Source organism: Pseudorasbora parva, chromosome 17, assembly GCF_024679245.1.
Source record: "Pseudorasbora parva isolate DD20220531a chromosome 17, ASM2467924v1, whole genome shotgun sequence".
NCBI classification, from domain to species: domain Eukaryota; kingdom Metazoa; phylum Chordata; class Actinopteri; order Cypriniformes; family Gobionidae; genus Pseudorasbora; species Pseudorasbora parva.
The window spans coordinates 28961981-28980570 of record NC_090188.1 but is presented as its reverse complement, the minus strand read 5'-3'; the positions used below and the strand labels follow the sequence as shown (position 1 = coordinate 28980570).

Sequence of the window (18590 nt, the reverse complement as noted above, 5' to 3'; positions counted from 1 at the left end):
GCAGTGCAGCCGAGCAGAAAGCTTGATCTCCCATGGTACGAAGCCTGGTGATGGGGACTTGAAGAAGCAGGTGGCCTGATGATCTGAGGGTGCAGGTGGAGGATTTCAGAGTGATGAGTTCCTGTAGATATGGAGGTGCATGTCCGGTCATGCATTTATGTGTGAGCAAGAGGATTTTGTAGTTGATCCGGGATGAAACAGGGAGCCAGTGAAATGAGTGTAGGATGGGAGTTATGTGATCATATTTACGTACTCGCATAAGGACTGGCAGCACTGTTCTGGATGTATTGAAGCATCTGGATATTTCTGCCGGAAATTCCACAGAAGAGTCCGTTGCTGTAGTCCAGCCTGGTGGAGACAAAGGCATGGACAAGTTTCTCTGCATCTGGAAAGGTTAAAAGGGGACAGAGTTTGGAGATGTTTTGAAGGTGGTGGAAGGAGGTTTTGCAGATGTGTTTAATATGGTCATTGAAGGTCAGCTGGGGGTCAAACCAAACCCCTAGGATTGTGACTGAGGAGGAGAAAGTGATGCCCTGGCTGTCAAAGATGAGCTGGGATAAGGGAGAGGAGTGGATCTGATGAGGGGTGCCAACCAGTAGTGCCTCAGTTTTACTGGAGTTCAGCTGGAGCAAGTTAGTTCCCATCCATGTCTTAATCTCCTCAAGACATGTCGTGAGTCGTGACAGAGCTGTTGTGGGGCTTGGGGCAGTTTTAAATAAAGTTGCGCGCCATCAGCATTACAATGAAAAGATAGTCCATGTCTGCTAATGAAAGGACCGAGGGGAAGCATATAGAGCAGGGGTCGGCAACTGGCGGACTCCGGTCCGGATGTGGACCTTGAGATGCATCCATCCGGACCGCGAAGCCTTTTGACGTAATGAAATAACTAAATGTCAAATGCGATTTAAAAAATAAAAAATAAATAATCACATTTCATGTGATTAAATAATCAATCGCGTTGACAGTTACAGGGGTCGCACGTTCACCAGACGCTCAGCTCAGCTCCGCGTGCGTCTCAGGATCTCACACCGGACGCACACATACGCGCGAGCTCAGTTTTGAATCGACTTCTGACAGAAGAACTGCACGATGGGTGTATCTTGTAGCACAGGGTGAAATAAGTATGTATGTACATGGACGATTTGAGGGAAATATAATATAAATTTATTAAATCGTGCAGCTCGTGGCATGTCCGTTTTTATTTCGGCTCCTATGTTAACGAGTGAGTTTACACACCGTTCCGTCTTTAAGTACAACTCAGCTCAGCCTTTTGAAATTTTATTTGAGGTTATTTACGTTGGATTTAAAGGAACAGTTGAAATGCTTTCCTGTAGGCTTTCCTGTAGCTCAACCAGTAGAGCGTGGCGCTAGCAAGGCCAAGGTCATGGGTTTGATTCCCAGGGAAAGCAAGAACTGACAATAATGTAAAAATGTGTACATTGAATGTAAGTCGCTTTGGATAAAACGTCTGCCAAATGCATAAATGTAAATGAAGAGATAAAATGTTTCTTGCACTTTTTTTCATTTTTCCAACACTGGTGGCACTTGATTTTTGCCTGTTTGTGTTTCTGGATGATATTGCTAATGATTTTTTACCAGTGCAATTTGAAGCACAGAGAGAGCAGTGCTGAAGATAGCCTACATTTAGTTAGGTAGAGACTATACATGTGAATGAACATCAAATTATGTTATGAGATTTCTGTTTTGTTTTCTAACCAGGAGGGTTTGTGTTCATTGATTGTTACTGTTTATCTTAGTTCAGCAGAAAAAGCACTTTAGTTGCTAGTAATGTTGATATTAATTATTTTCAGTGCAGATTTAGAGATGAAGGCATTTTTTCATTCATCATTTTTTGTCAGACATGGCTACTGGTTGAATTAGATATTTTGTACCAACACAACTTAAACAGAACAACCTCAAAATGAGATACATTTATTAAAGGATTACCTATTGCTTTAACAATATGAAAAGACATGTTTATCTATATGAGAACATACTATATTTTGTTCAATAAAGACATTTTTTTAATCTACACAAATTTCTTTAGTCTGGCAAAAAGACATCAATTCATGTTTTTAGGTATATAACCGTCCGAACCTCGGCCAGTGAGGAAGGTTTATTTACTGGACCCCAAGCTATTTTAGTTTTAGACCCCTGATGTAGAGGATGAATAGGATTGGTCCGAGAGCTGACCCCTGCGGAACACCACATGTAACAGGGAGCAGCCTGGACTCGCAATCACCCAATATAACACGTTCAGTCCTGCCAGAAAGGTAGGACTGAAACCACTGCAGTGCTGCTCCTGATAGTCCAGCTGTATTGTGGAGGCGATTCAGGAGGATGGTATGGTCCACTGTGTCGAATGCCGCTGATAGGTCGAGGAGAATGAGCAGTGATGGTGATCCTGAATCAGCTGTCATTAGAAGGTCATTTGTCACCCTAAGCAGAGCTGTTTCGGTGCTGTGTGCCGAGCGAAAGCCTGATTGAAAAATCTAAAATAGGTTGTTATTTTTTAGATGGTTGTGGAGCTGAGAGGTGGCTTCCTTCTCTAGAACCTTTGACAGGTTATATATATATATATATTGAAATACGTTTGCCATTCTTTTTCTTCCATAATTTTGTTTACTGTTGCCCTAGCATGTGCCAGGGCATGAAAAATGAATATGGTTCTATCTTTTGACTTATAGCCAACAACTGTTCTTCCTAATTTTGTCACGTTCAGTAATAGTTTAAGATAACATGCATAATATTGTATATTGCTTTTTTATGTTAATTAAGTGACTACTTTAGAAAACGTCTTGGAGTTAATTATTATTACAATTACTAATCGTTATTTTGTAATATTTAGCAGGTGCTTCTTTGAATTCCAATTAACCCAGTAGTTTTATTTTCCAAATCATCTCTTTGCAGTTCAGTGTTTTATTTTAACAGCCTATTTGACTTGCTCAATTGTAAACATTAAGTATTTAATTAATAGCATCGCTTGTCATCTACGCTGATTTTGAGTACTGCTACAAAATATTTAATATGCACATGCTATTCATAAGATATGAAGAGATTTGAATGTTTATTTTTTTTTTGTTGTTGTTGTTGTCTTTCAGAGAAGCAATTTACTGCACTATTACGCAGTAATTCATCACACATACAGTAGATGAGAGAAGTCTAACCAACTCATTCTGTCGCAATTATCTCATTCCAAAAAGAAGTTTTCTCGTGCAACTTCATGTGGAGACGGGAGCAAGCTTTTCGAAATCCCTCTCACAGATTGCGGTTTACTTCCTGGCAGTGTTTATGTAGTTATTTATTTACTTCTGTTAAAATAAAAATACCCCTCATAACCCCGGGTTTCTCGGGAGAGCCACGATCCCAGCTGATGATTTAACAGCCTAAATAAGATTATACTATCCTTAGCCAGGGGTGAAAAACAGAAGTCTTCTGGAGGCATCTGATCTATCACACCATGTCTGCATAGCTTCTTCTGTCTTATGAATAAGGCCTGCGGTGCTCAAATTACATTAGGCAGAGCTTAACACTGTGTCTGCGTCTGGGTGAAGCACAGATTAGCATGCACTCCGGGATCAACCCTCAGGGCAGCCATGATGAAGAACTCTAACCATGCCTTGACTCTGCAAACCTGCACTCATTTCCATTGCATGGGATGAGACCGAATAAACCTTTGCCATGCGAAATATCAGACAGCAAACCACCCGCAGTGATTCATCTTCATAATGAAAACTTTAATGGCAAAGTGGAGGGGAGAGACGTCCGTAAACTCACCGAGACGGAAAGGACAGCATGTCTGAAGAAAAAAGAAGAAAATGCATTTACAGTTGTATCTGCTGCTTGAGCACTAAGTAGGGAGCATGCATTCATCCACTTCAAGCGCTGTTTTTTCTTCTTCTTTTTTTTGTATGGAGTGTAATTCTGAATATTTCTCTTTGAAATGTGTGGTTCATGCAGATTTCTTTAGTAATTTATGCCAAAATTAATAGTTTGCATGCCTTTAAAGACATGCCTGAATATCTGATGCACAGTGGTGGGTGGTTGAGAGAGTGCATTTGCATAGCAATGGTTGCTCTTCCGTAAAGATAACAACTTGGAAAACTAAATACATTTGGAGTTAATAGTAGGTGGGTTGAGAGTTGAAGCTGCCCACAGAATGGCCTCAGTACACATTATAATATACACCTAAACTACACAATATGCCTTGCGTGTATTCATTTATTCAGAGAAACAGAGATGGATTGGAAAGTACACATACAGTATAATACAATAAATCCCCATAGGGAAGGTTAGTACAAAACACTACATGTATATTCAGAAACATGTACTTTTCTTTCTTTTTTATGCTTTCGTTATTAGAGCTGTGATTATATCTGTTATTAGATATCTTTCTTTTCATAAAAAAAACACAGTATGATAGCATTATACATGAACACATTTAATACAGCCTTACGGAATATAAGATACATCTTTCCGACCCTGAACATTTGAATGGTAGTGTACATTGTGTATATAGTATTTGTAGATGTGCATTTTCACACTAGCCAAGTGTTGAGTATTTTCAGCATTTCATACAAATTATCACAAGTATAATAAGTTGTCATGAGAATATTTAAATTTGTATTATTGCTTTAACACCACGATGCTTAGCTGGAATCTGTTGTTCTGTTCTTTTAAAATAAATGCTTAAACGAAGACATTTTCAGGTGAACTGTGTGATCATTGGCAGTATATGCTGTATTTATCTAAATCAAGGCAAGGGTTAGATAAAAGATTTACACCGCTGTTTATTGTGTTTTCATTAGCTGACTTCATTTGCATTTCAGAGTTACAACTGCCTCTGTCTACCCGGCTGGGAGGGGGAGTTCTGTCAATGGGAGACCGATGAATGTTCATCAAACCCCTGTAAAAACAACGGCACCTGTACAGACCTCCTCAACGCTTACAGGTGGGTTCTGACAGGCTGAGATGTGTCACGTGGTTGACTAGTTGTCCAAACAGCAACCTGCATGTTGATTAATGAGGTTGTCCGGTTTATGAAGATTTTGTTTATTTATTTTATTTATTGAATGGCTAAAAACACCTCTTCCCATTATTTGCTGGAGCTGACTCTTTTAAGAAAAATGTATTCTTCCATTCGCTTTAAACACTATTCTAGACAATGCTTTAAACCTTTTGTTGTTAGCAGTTCTAATGTAATTGCTTTGTTGTTTTTCTCATTTGTAAATTACCTTGGATAAAATTGTCTGCTAAATGAATAAATGTAATGTAAATATAAATTCATAGTTGCATCTGTAGGGTTTTTCACATGGCACTTAACCCTGAGTTATCTTTACATTTGAAGACTTTTATCTCTAGGTTTTGAATTTTAATTTGGAGTGGGTTAGTAAGAAAGATTTAGCTTCCAAATTGGGGTGCCAAAAGAGTGTAATGTGAAACTGTGATACTAAAATGTAATGGCTATACAGACAACCAACAATCCTTGCCTGATTAACTATTCATGTGCTTTCTACATCACGGTCCAAATAAGAATGTTAATTTCTATTTTACTGACCTAATAAATATGTAAATAAGATTGCTAAGCCAGGGTTCACAAATATGCAGTGTGAGTTCATGAAACTTGACAACCCAGGATTAATTAACACTTGACCTGGATTAGGAATGACCATGGGTTAACAATTTCATGTATGAAAAGCCAGCTTAAATACATTAAAGAGTTGGAGGCCTTTAGACCATGGGCCATATCATACACCCTGTGCAATGCAACACCAAACTAGCAAGTGTTTTTTGCTAGTTTCAGCCTGACAGTTATCTTTTTCACATTGAGTGCCACGTTGTTTAAATAGCAAATGCACTCGCCCATGAGCATGCTCGTCTGAAAACTAGGTGTTCAGACGCATTGTGCACAGACGAAAAAATCTGGCCTAAAGTCAATGGCACAGTATTTTTTGTGTTAGGTAAAGGGCATGTTAGTAATATGCGCCTGTAGGCGGGTGCACAACACGCGCACAATCTGCTGATTACACACACAGGAATGCGCAGCAGTACACAAACATTTTGAAATATTACAAATAAAAGGATTCCTGCTCACAAATTCCTCCTGTAAATAGCGAATCCCCCATGGTGCAAGTGCAACTGGCTTTTAAAGGGAATGGGATATGCGACTATAATTTGTTTACTGTGCATCATGCCCCAAAACACACCCATGACTCATTAAGAGACTAGGTACAATCCTTTTGGACCGTTTTTCCGTCGTTAAACTTGCAAAAGTGGATTAGGACACACCCCAAGTGGCCTGTGCCATGTGCTTCAGACCATCAGCTCAGCTCATTTAGATAGGTCCCATAATGTGTCAACTTTGAGGTCATCTCCAAAATGTTGATATACAATTTTAATTGTATTTTTGTGCTTGTAGTATTTTATGTAAAAATATTCTGCATTCTGACAAATCTAGTAGTGTCCTATTTTTGAATGCAAAACTGTCATATGCATCCAGTCAGGATCATGTGAAGCTGACTGATGGTTGTTCAGGCAACCCACTGACTAGTTGATTTAAAAATGTAATTTTACCCTAAGAAAAAACGTTATATAAAGAGTAGTACTGCATTTAGTCACCTATTCTCTCATCACGTAGATACAGACTCCGCTCTCACAAATGTGAGAGATAATGAATTGCAGATGGCAGGTAAAACAAATGAATCAATCAATGGAGCACAGCAGGAGGAGGTTTCTCTCAATCGGTGTCTCTCCTGAGAAAAAAGCTGCTGCTTCTGTATTACCTAATGTGCCCTCTTGCTAAGGGCAGCGGAGGGAAGAGAGAGAGACAGAGACGAAGGGAAGAAAATAGACTGAAGGAAAAGAGAGAGAGAGTAGAGGATGTGTTCAAGACAGGGATTGGCAGCACAGCTGTTTGATCACTGCCACCAAGTGGAATGCAGATACCTCCGGCACTCTCTGGGATTCACTCTGGTAAATATAATCCCAGCTCACTGCTCTAACCTCCCAGTGTCCTACTTCCAGCTGTCTGGGATTTAATGCTTCTCAGACCAATAGTGCAATTAACCTATAAATCCCCTCAGCTGTCCAGAAATCTCCCAACAGTGATTCAGTTTTGACTATGAATGCCAAGACAAAGTAAAACTGTGTTTTGTTCAAAGTTTGCATAGCTTTTAAAGAAAACATTTGGAGATTTCTTGCTTATAGTCCATGTTTGTAAGCATTGCTAGTGTATTATTTATACTTGTGATGCAAACTAAGCTTACTGACTTAAAGGGGTCATGCAATTTCTTGTTTTCCTTTCTCTTTAGTGTGTTATGTAGCTGTTTGTGCATGTATAAGATCTTCAGAGTAAGAGTTACAAAGCTCAAAGTCTCAAACCCATAGATGTTCTTTGTAAAAGTTAAGTCTCAGTCACATCTTCCTAAAACACCTCGTTCAAACACACTTCTACATCTCTACGTCTTCGTATGCGGGGGCAGTTTCATAACACCATATTCGCAAAGAAAGAGGGCGTGACTTTTATTATGCAGCAGCCATATCACCCTGTAGCCCAAGCAGGGTCAGTACCTGGATGGGAGGCCAACTGGGAAAATCATTTTGCTGCTGGAGGAGGTGTTAGTGAGGCCAGAAGTGGGTGCTCACCCTGTGGTCTTTGTAGATCCTAAGACCCCAGTATAGTGATGGGGACACTGTACTGTAACAAACACCATCCTTTGGATGAGACGATAAACCGAGGTCCTAACTCTGTGGTCATTAAAAATCCAGGCCAGTGTCCAGGCCAAATTCCCTCCATTGGCCCTTACCAATCATGGCCTCCTAAAAATCCCCACTGAGTTGGCTCTATCACCCTCTCTCCTCTCCACCTATCGCTGGTGTGTGGTGAGCGCACCGTTGTACTGTGGCTGCCGTTGCATCATCCAGGTGGATGCTGCACACTGGTGGTGGTTGAGGAGAGACCCCTGACATGAGTGTAAAGCGCTTTGGGTGTACAGTAGTACATATTAAAGCGCTATTTAAATGCCTCATTCATTCTCACTGCAGAATTGTTGCCGCTGTTTTTTTTTTTCCGTTCTGAAAGCCAAACTATTTAGTTCCCTTTCAGTCGGTCACATTCGACGTACGTAGGCCGACGAATTTAGGCCGACGAATTGGGATCTGATCTCAATTCGTTGGTCTAAGTCTGACGTACGTCGAACGTGACCGACTGAAAGGGAACGAGGGTTACATACGTAACAGAGATGTTTGGCCTTCCAAAAGAGTGGACGATTAGAAAACAATGGCTAAGCTTTAGTTACAACAGTGTTCCAGAACAGTACAACCCAAATCTTTGACTGTGCTGCACGTGTTAGGACTGTTTCTAACACCTTGGAGGAAAACAGACCGTTTCAGGTCTTTGTCGTTTTTATAACAACAAATGCAAATTTACCAATCTGATACTTTTTGGTTCAGTTGCGCTGGCAACATTGATCGATCAGCTTGGTCATCTGCATCATCTGGATCAGATTCAGGTTCGAATTAATAAGGTAGGACTGACATTATCATCTGTCGATTTTGCTTTGGGAGCTGATGTTCCAAATATGGTAAGAAGCGTGACATTTCCCTAAGACGGACCAATTACCAATGCACTGGATCGCTGGCCAATCAGTGTAAACGCATCGTGCTTTTCAGAACGGTGAGCTTTGTAAAAAAAATTATGCAGGGAATAGAGGATCAAGAGTAATGTACAGTATGTGTAATATATTGAATTTTTTAGACCTAAAACCGCATAAAAAAATGTTAGAACCATTATATGACACCTTTATTATTCAACACCATGTATCAGATGGTGATAAATTATTAAAAAAAGATTTTAAGGATACACAGAGTACACAATCATCGTTTCTTTGAGAAATGGTGAAGGTGAATGCATATACGAGCAAGTTCTCCATTTAGGATTTGAATAATTTCAACCCAAGCGCCTTTGATGACGTGGATGATTACTTTACTGTTCATCATCTCTCTCATCATCTGTCATCGTCTAAAGCCCGCCTTGACAATTTGATTGGACCGAACAGTTTCTGTTCGGGCATAATTACTCCTCTATGGATCAAGTCCAGACCGAACTGCCCAAGCTCAAATGTGGTGGGCGGGGCTGAGTTCAACTGGCATCCAGGCTAGCTTTATAGATGAAATGATTTAATTTAAAAATTGACAATGGAACTGAATCAACACTGAACTGACTTAAACTGAACAACAGCCAAAATGCAGCATTCTTGCTTTAAAAAAAATCTGTATTATATAAAGCGCTGTATAATTAAAGGTGACTTGACTAGTTTAAAAGAGAGAAAGAGACAATCTATTTGATATGTCTTGTCCTGGTTTGCTGTTTTAACAGGAAATACATCAACTGGACAGAAAATTGTGCATTTCAAGCTATTTTAAAGGGGTGTTTAAGTCAGGATGAACTCAAATGTCATTTTCATATATTTTCTTTCAATAATATACTGTATTTAATGGGCCGCCAATTTTGTATTATGATAAAAAAAGAAGGAAGGTTTAAAAATTTGCCCTCTATGATTTACATTTGCATTTCTACCATATATTTAACATTTAAGACTCGTTGCGCATTTTTTTCTAATAACATATGTAGAAGTAGCATGTCTGGCCTATTTAAAATAGCCATTGTGTGTTTTTTGCCCCCAGAAATTAAGTTGAAGGTTTAATTTGTAAGAGTTTAGTTCATGGCATACATTGTAATCCTAGTCTAAAATGAACAAAAAGGGATTTTCAGAGACGTATGACATTCATTAGTGTAAAGCACCACAGGGCTAAGCCAAATCGTAGTCTGCCCCTGAGGGAATTTGCTTTTATGCTACAAGGTCACTGTGTGCCAGGACTGTCAGTCGGTCTTTACATGAATGAATATTTTAATAGTACAATATCATTTTCCCAAGTAATTTCACACAATGGAATTCGAAAAGATTTCAATACGCTGTTCTTGTGTCTTAAAGAGATGGTCAACCAGAAAATGAAGGTTCTGTCATCACTGTCTCATGTTCTTTCAAAGCTATGTGAATTTATCTTCCCTGACACCTAAAATGTTTTAATTTAGGGTGTTTACACAACAATCTACACTCTCAAAAAATTTTTTTTATCTTTGGTCATCTTTGTACCTTACTCACCCCCAAATGCTAAATATCAGTAGAGCCCCAGTGACAGCAATGTACTTTTTTTCTGACAGCGTATTAAAAACAAAGGTTTTGTCTAGGTCTGTCGCAATTGGTCGATACAATCGACTGCATCGACGCTGATAATTAGTCGACGTCAATGTTTATAGTCGACTAGGTGTGTTGGGTACGATATGAAATTGTATTAGTACCAGTACATTAAAAATGACAGCAGTATTCCTTAATTTCTGACCTGCCGCGCGCACACCTTTCACTCAGACAGATTGTGATGTCAGTTTTGCGGATTATTGGGGCTGAATGGTCAAAAATATGTAAGAATGCACTCCTGGCGAGTATTCAGGTAAACACAGTCGGTATGTGTTTAGTGAACGTATACAGTGTTGAGTGAGAAATCATGTGTTACAATGCAGTTGGTCCGTGCAGCTCTTAAAGGGCTGGGCATAATATTCTGTGTGATTAATGTTAATCAGACAACAAAATAAAATAGAAAATCATCCCATGCTTGACTTTAATATGTTATATATTTTAATATAGTAATATATAAGAATCAGTGTATAGTTAATTTATAGAGTGACTATGCTATTGTCAAAAAGCAGGGCAGGAACATGCTGACCAAATGAGTGTTTAGGGTTTATATATATATATATATATATATATATATATATATATATATATATATATATATATATATATATATATATATATATATATATATATATAATATATATATATATATTAGGGCCGGGACTTTAACGCGTTAATTAAGATTAATTAATTACGTGACTTTAACACGTTAATTAATTACGAAAAAAAAAAAAAAAAATGACCACACTTATTTTTGCATCGCGGAACGTTTTTCAATGAACGAGTTTCGACAGACCGATTATACTGGAACACCAACTAGCGCTCCGGAGTCACGACAACAACAAACCATGAGTGAACATTAACAAAGAAGCTGATAAGGCCGCTTTGCTTGGCCCCGTGTATGTGACATACATACATATATATATATATATATATATATATATATATATATATATATATATATATATATATATATATATATTAGGGGTGTAACGGTTCGCAAAATTCACGGTTCGGTTCGATACGATACACTTGTGTCACGTTTCGGTTCGGTACGGTTCGGTATGTTTTAGATACAGCAAAAAGAAAAATTGGCAGATAAATTACCTTTTTTTATTATTTTTTTATTAAAACTAACAAAGTATGATTTTTTTTTTACATTGAACAATGATGGAGCTATACTTTACCCATCTTCTATGTAGTTACAGGAATAAGACTTTAGCTCTTTACATTAGCGTGTGTGGTGCGTGTTTCGTTGCGTGTGCGTTGCAGGAGCCCAACACCCTGTAGTGCTTTCACATATGCTGCGTTTGAAGTCCGCAACTGATCCGCTGTTGCACACCACAAACACAGCATTGATTCATTATTTTTTATTTAAAATCCAAAAGTTTTTACTGAACATGCCTCGTCAGAATTCCAATTTTCTTTGTTTACTCTTTAATAGAAGTCAGGTTACGTAGCCTACTACAATTAAACAACATTTTATTAAATTCATTTATTCATATTTATATACTTTAGATTTAGCTCACACAAGTGGCAAAACATTTAAACATAGTTTATAGCCTTAAATCACAAACATTTTAAATTAGAAACTTACAATAGTCTATTCAAAAACAGCCGACTCTCGTCTTTTCTTTCGTTTTACACCCTTTTAAAAGAAATCCTGCAGGTCAAAAAGAACTTTGCTTTTCACCTCCAAGAAAGTACGAGTGCTATCCATTATAGCACATTTGTTTTTACCTAAATGCCAGGTAAGGTGTCGTTTTGTTGCTTTACTTGAGAAAAAAAGCCATGTGTTGACTTTGAAACAAGAGTATATTTGAAGTGATATGCATCCGTGGTGAAATTACTAGATTTTCGCGTCAGTACACGTTTATTTTAATGCGAACAATGTTCTATCACTTTAATGCAGCAACGCAACGCAGCGCAGCAAAAATAGACTACGAAAACGATCCGTGCACTGCTGCAGACGCAACGCTCCTGGAACAGACTGACGGGCCGCATCCGCGTGCAGTGTGAAAGCTGTCATCCGTTAACATGGGTACTGAAAAAAATACGCACCGCACACGCACTGCAGACGGAGTATGTGTGAAACGGGCGTTAGGTCTCATATCCGCGGCTATAAATGGACCACTCGCCGCGGTGATGTCTTTTGCCATTTGAATAAGTTGGAACTGTCTGTCTAAATGCTGCGGGGATAGTTTGTGGGATAGTTTGTGGCTGTTTCTCCTTTTTATCGTCTTAAATGAGTGGCGTAAATGGCGTAAATGAGTTGATTGACATGACATGAATTATTCCGGCTGCTGTACCATCAGCAAATGCGACATACCGTTGTTTTTTAATCCATATCACTCTTGCCAACACCATCATAGCTTACAAAGAATCCAAAGTTCACCCAAACTCCAGACCTGTTGGTTATTGGAGGATCTTCTATTTCTGGTTTGTTAAACGCAATAGCCATTTTGCCACGAGCATTCAGCGCGTAGCCTACTGAGTAAGCGTATATATATATGTATGTATGTATGTGACATAAAAGATGCAGCAGCAAATATTAATATGGAAATAAAATGGTTAGCATTAATATTACTATTCTAAACCAAAAGTGCATTTATTTCCTACATGCTACCATATATTCTGTTTATATATAACTTGTATTGGACTCCAGTGCGAAAGAAAAGTGTCTTTTTACACTGAGCACATTCTCTACAGTACGAGCGCGATGCACGAATACACTGCAAGCTCACTCTCGCTCATGTCTGAGGTAAATCATTGCCATCCCCACTAACAGTACATGTGGATTATTAAACTAAAAACATTACAATTGGCTAAAACTAATACAAAGGTTACTTTTCTGAACAAGTCCGTGTCTCACAATGTTTGCGTGAATCAAGGAACAGTTAGGCACACATACACACAAAAAATACCAGCACATCTCTTAAAAATAAAATTGATGTAATTAATGACTCACCCTTATGTCGTTCCACACCCGTAAGACCTCTGTTCATCTTCAGAAGACAGTTTTAGATATTTTATATTTAGTCCGACAGCGTATCTAAGTGTATACAAGTTTTATTCCCTTTCTGGACATGGACAGTATAGTGTTGGACTGTCGGACTAAATATAAAATATCTTAAACTGTGTCCTGAAGATGAACGGAGGTCTTAAGGGTGTGGAACAACATTGGGGTGAGTAATTAATGACATCAATTTCATTTTGGGGTCAACTAACCCTTTAAAGGGGCCGCACTATATTTCTACTGGTGTAATATGGACCTCCTCCGGGTATGGTGTGGTACTGATGCGCTCCCAGGTCCGCATGACAGCTTTCACATTACCAATTTTTCATATGAACTGTGCCCTGTTCTGAATTAAACTGCCAGTGTAAAAAATCCCTTTATTTATAATCTTAAAATGAGAGAAATCACTGCTTATACGTCAATTCACCATGACGTCACAACAGCAATAAACGACCTTCCGGGTGGCAAAAGCCGAAGCGTTCCTATGGCAATGCAAGTAAATTGCTTGGGATTCAGACAAAGATAAGATGGTTATTAAGGAACTGATTAACTAATTCAGAAGATAGCAGTACATGAAATGCCGAAACTTGCTCCAGTAGCTGTTGCGCTAATCTACTACCATAATTTTTAAATGAGCCTTAGCCTACCATTGAGTAGTTATTTTCGTAGATGGTCTATTTCCCTGTTATCTAACTAAAAAAGGCTATGATCTTTTTCTGTTGCTTGGAGTCGGATCAGACGGCACAGACGTGAGCTTCTAACGGTCAAAAGGATAGCGTGCTGTAGACTAGCACTACTCCTCTAACGTTAGGCATTCACTCAAACTAAACTCGCGGTGATGATGAAGCCAATGTGGCACACGCATCAATCATCCATCAGCCTACAACTATGCTTTGCTTTTCCTATTTCTTTTATTGACATTCGATCAGTAGCCTACATGACACTAGAAGTTTGGTCTCTTCCTACTTTTACTTCAGGCAGTGACTGGCAATGAGTTTGATCTTTAAAAGAGATCTAAAGTTTACTAATATTAGTCTCGAATTTCCCCAGCTGAAGATAATTATGCTCTGCTATGATTTTGTAGATGGACAGTTTTGAGAATACTTCTCTGTAGTGCCACTTTTGACGACATCCACTCACTTTAGCCTCCTCACCCACAGGTTTTGCTGGATATATTTACTTTTTTCTGAAGGAAATCGATACAATCCTACACCTTTTGCTGTATATCTGACGGCACAACCCCAAACACAACACGTTTTCATCATAGTTTCAACTTTAATCAACAACAACGTTTTTAACTATGTAATTGTTTACAGTAGCCGGCTGGATCTCTTCAGTTTGTCAGTAGAAGCCGGTCGCGTTCTGCCACCCGGAAGTATGCTGGTGCCGATTGTTTACAAACATTCTGAAATGGTCTATTCTGATTTTTTAAGCTTAGGCTTTACATGAACTTACATGAGACATGAACTAGTTCTTTGATGAACATATATGACCTTTGATACATATCTAGTCTTCATGCTTTATTATTGAATAAGTATGGTTTCACTAATAATAAATGTACATTTGTATAAAGCATGCATATTTGTCCATACCCATGTTGATTAGAGTATTAAAAACTTAATTCAAATTTAATTTAACATTTTACGATTTAACATGACAATCAAATATTTTAATCGATTGACAGCCCTATATATATATATATATATATATATATATATATATATATATATATATATATATATATATATCTATATATCTATAGATATATATATATATATATATATATATATATATATATATATATATATATTATAATTTAGTCTTCTATCGTATCGAAGTCATTATTTTGGTTTTGTGACAACACTATTGTATATAAAACGTGTTTGCTGATATTCTCTTCTTTTTTTTTTTGGGTTATGGTGGTTTACATAATTGTACCTTTTAGTTTTGAATTTTGAGGAGGATGGGGAGTGTGATCATGAGCTACTAGCCTAAGTTACTGCTGAGAATGGTCTTGTTTTAACCAGGCAAATTTTTTTAACTAAAATTGCTGAAAATTATTCTGATCAATTAGTCAATAGATTAATCGATAAATTAGTCCATATAGATAAAACGATATAAAAATAGTCGTTAGTGGCAGTCCTAGTTTTGTCAAAATGATCCCCATTCACATGGATTTGCGAAAACGACTAAAAATGCTACATTACACATGCTGTATTACACAGGCCCTGAAAGAGGTGTTCACCACTTCGGATGTAGTAATAAGTTACTGTATAAAAAAACAAACTTGATGGGAAAATTTGCGCACCTCCACACAAACTCTAACCCATGCGTTCAAAATCTTTTAGAAAATTTTCATTGTGTTTTCATTGTGATTTACACATTTAAATGAATGTTCCAGTTTCATTAATGGTGATATGCACTAAATTACATAAAGTCATTACTCTTTATGTAGAAGTTAAACAAAAATTATACGAATTTAGATAAACACGTGGATTTGCTATGTTCGATCACTTTTCCGGTGACATGCTTTTTAATGGGATTAAATATAGGCTAATTCCAATAATAATTCCTCTTTTAATCTAACCTGCAGATCAATTATTTTTTGTCAGAACATTTTTGTCAGAACGATGATCAGTGGTGCAGACTTCGAAATTACAGACACTTTAATAGAGGATGAAAGATTCGGTGGTTGAATGGCCCATTGTCCGGTTTGAATAGGTCCAATGATAATATCTTACTGTATAACCGCAGCTCCACAGAGGTGTTGATTTCGTGTAAAGACATCTTCACAAAATTATGCAAAATACCACTCTATTGAAGGATACAACAAGAAAATCAGAGTCAGACAATTAAATTTACACTGCAATAAATAGGCCTGTTTATTTCCATAACAAATGGAATATACATTCCAAAAGATATGTTCACATTACCAGCATAAATGCATGAATTTGATTTTAATTAAAAATAGCCTAACATTTGGCCTGTAGATATGAATGAATCAGCTCTATTCTAAAAAGTATTTTATACAATTTAGTTTTGTTTTTATTTTTTTATGTATTTTGATAGCCTATATTTATTCTAAAACATAAAAAAAAAAGATATTGGATGATTTTCAGCAATGTAATGTTTAAGGCACAAATTACATTTATAGTCCATTTCTAATATTTTTCCATGTCTTGTACCTTTGACAGTGATAAACATGGTGTCGGGAATATCCATGGAAATGATATGCAGATGAGATTATGCATAGTAAAACTAGGCATTGTAAGCTCCATATATGGTGATTTCGGGGAGTAGACAGGGTGGATATGCACAATCTTCTGCTGACTGGGATTTTTGTACAGGTTCTGGCTAATGGTTTTATAAATCTGAAAACTTTTGTACATACACAAAATCTAGCTTTTGTATGTATGTACACTTTTAGGATGAAATCATACTGAAAGTTTTATAAATGATACCACAGGCCAAGTAGTTGGTCTACTGCAGGCCATGTCACTTTGTAAAGAAACTACTCGCATGTCATCGCCATTTTCTCAATTGTGCATTGTTGTAGTTTACATTGAGAAGATAACTGTATTCTGTTTTAATTGAAAACGGTGTCACAACTGCATCTTAAATTTGTGTATTTTCCTCACATGAATCTTGGGAGCATGGAAAGTGTGAATTTTTTTTTTTTTTTTTTATTTAGAAAAAAAAAGCTTTTAATACTTTCATTCAGCATGCATGAAATTGATCAAACGTGTCAGAAAAGACTTAAATAATTGTACAAAAAATATTTATATTTTAAATAAATGCTGTTCTTTTGAACTTTCTTTTTCAAGAATCCTGAAAAAAAATATGTCAGTTTCAACAAATGCATTCAATAATTTAAATGTCACATAAGAAAAAAAAAAAATTTAAACCAATATACTTACTTGTTTGGTTTCAGTTTGTCATTTTATCAGTGTAGAGTAATTGCAAAGTTTAATCATTAAACAAACACCATTTTGATATTACAAAAAACAAAAAAACAAAAAAAACAGATGTTTTCTCTGGTAGGTTTGTCTACTGTGATATGGGAAAAACTGTATACAAAACTGTAAAAAACTGTAAGTCCTACACTTTGTGACTGAAATATTCAATGTTTCTTTGGTCTATTCTGCCATATGTACAGTGAATATATTTAATTTGTCTTTTTGCAAATATCTGTGTACAATTGTCAACATGGTCACTAAGGACTCATATATCTTCTTTTCTGATTGGTTTTAAGAACGTCATGCTAAACTCCATTCCCTGTGGATTTAAATAACACCCTAAAATAATATCAAAAGCAGCAGTCTAGATATTTAACATGTAAAAACATTGCCAAAACACAAGGCCATAATAACAGCTTGCGCCAACGCAAACCCTCTTTTGCCGTAAAAAAAAAATACTGTCAGGATTTACTAAAGAGACACAGTGAAATATTAGCGCTGAAAAGGCATAAACAGACACAAAATGTATGGGAGGAAAGTATTTAAATGAATCATACATGGTGATTTATTAAGGTTTGCTCTCGCTAAATTAATGGTATTTGTGCCATTATTTAACACCTAAAAAAGCATGTCCTAAATCAGATGCTCTCATGCTAATTTGTCCCGTTAAGTAAATCTGGCCCATCATTGACAATGACAGTAACATTGTTACTATGTTACTTGTGTCAGTTCAATTGATAATTTCACCATTTTGCCCCATACTGTAATTTCAATAGCAGGTTTTGTCCAACCAATGAAATCACATGATGCTGATCAATTGGTTTTGGGATAAACCTTTTTTATATTGAACTCAAGGCCCAATCATTAAAAAAAAGAAGCTTATTGCACTGCAATTTAAGGGATATAAAGGCAATTTCAAGCAAACTGAAAACCAGCAGCATAAAATATTTGTGTGAGATTATAGTATGCATTCTCTTCATGGTATTTCTACAGAGAAAATTGTTAGGATAAATATAATTAGCATCATGAAATGGTGGACATGAAATGTTCCCTAAATTATAGAAAGACCCTAATAATAAGAAATGTTTCTTGGGTGGCAAATCGGCACATTAGAATGATTTCTGAAGTTGAAGAAACATGATGTGACATTGAAGACTGGAGTCATGATGCTGAAAACTCAGCTTTGCTAGACTGGGTAAATCTATCCTGATCTGCCGGAGATTTGATTTCACCCGGCAACTCAGTCTGGAAACCCGTACATTCATTTCTACTGCTTCTGTTACACTTTTGCGGGAACCAATCACAGACTGGCTTATCCACCTGGCACGATAGAAACGATGGGTCGTTGCCTGTTAAAGGTTGAAG

The 18590-nt window shown here is 37.1% G+C and overlaps 1 protein-coding gene across 1 annotated transcript in view; it reads left to right on the top strand.

Moving 5' to 3' along the window:
* eys (eyes shut homolog) overlaps positions 1 to 18590 on the top strand; it is a 376512-nt gene that overhangs the window by 140784 nt on the left and 217138 nt on the right. Inside the window, exon 20 of the mRNA XM_067421808.1 lies at positions 4830 to 4951. Within this exon, the coding sequence (XP_067277909.1) occupies positions 4830 to 4951 (122 nt within the window). The remainder of the gene's footprint in view (positions 1 to 4829; positions 4952 to 18590) is intronic.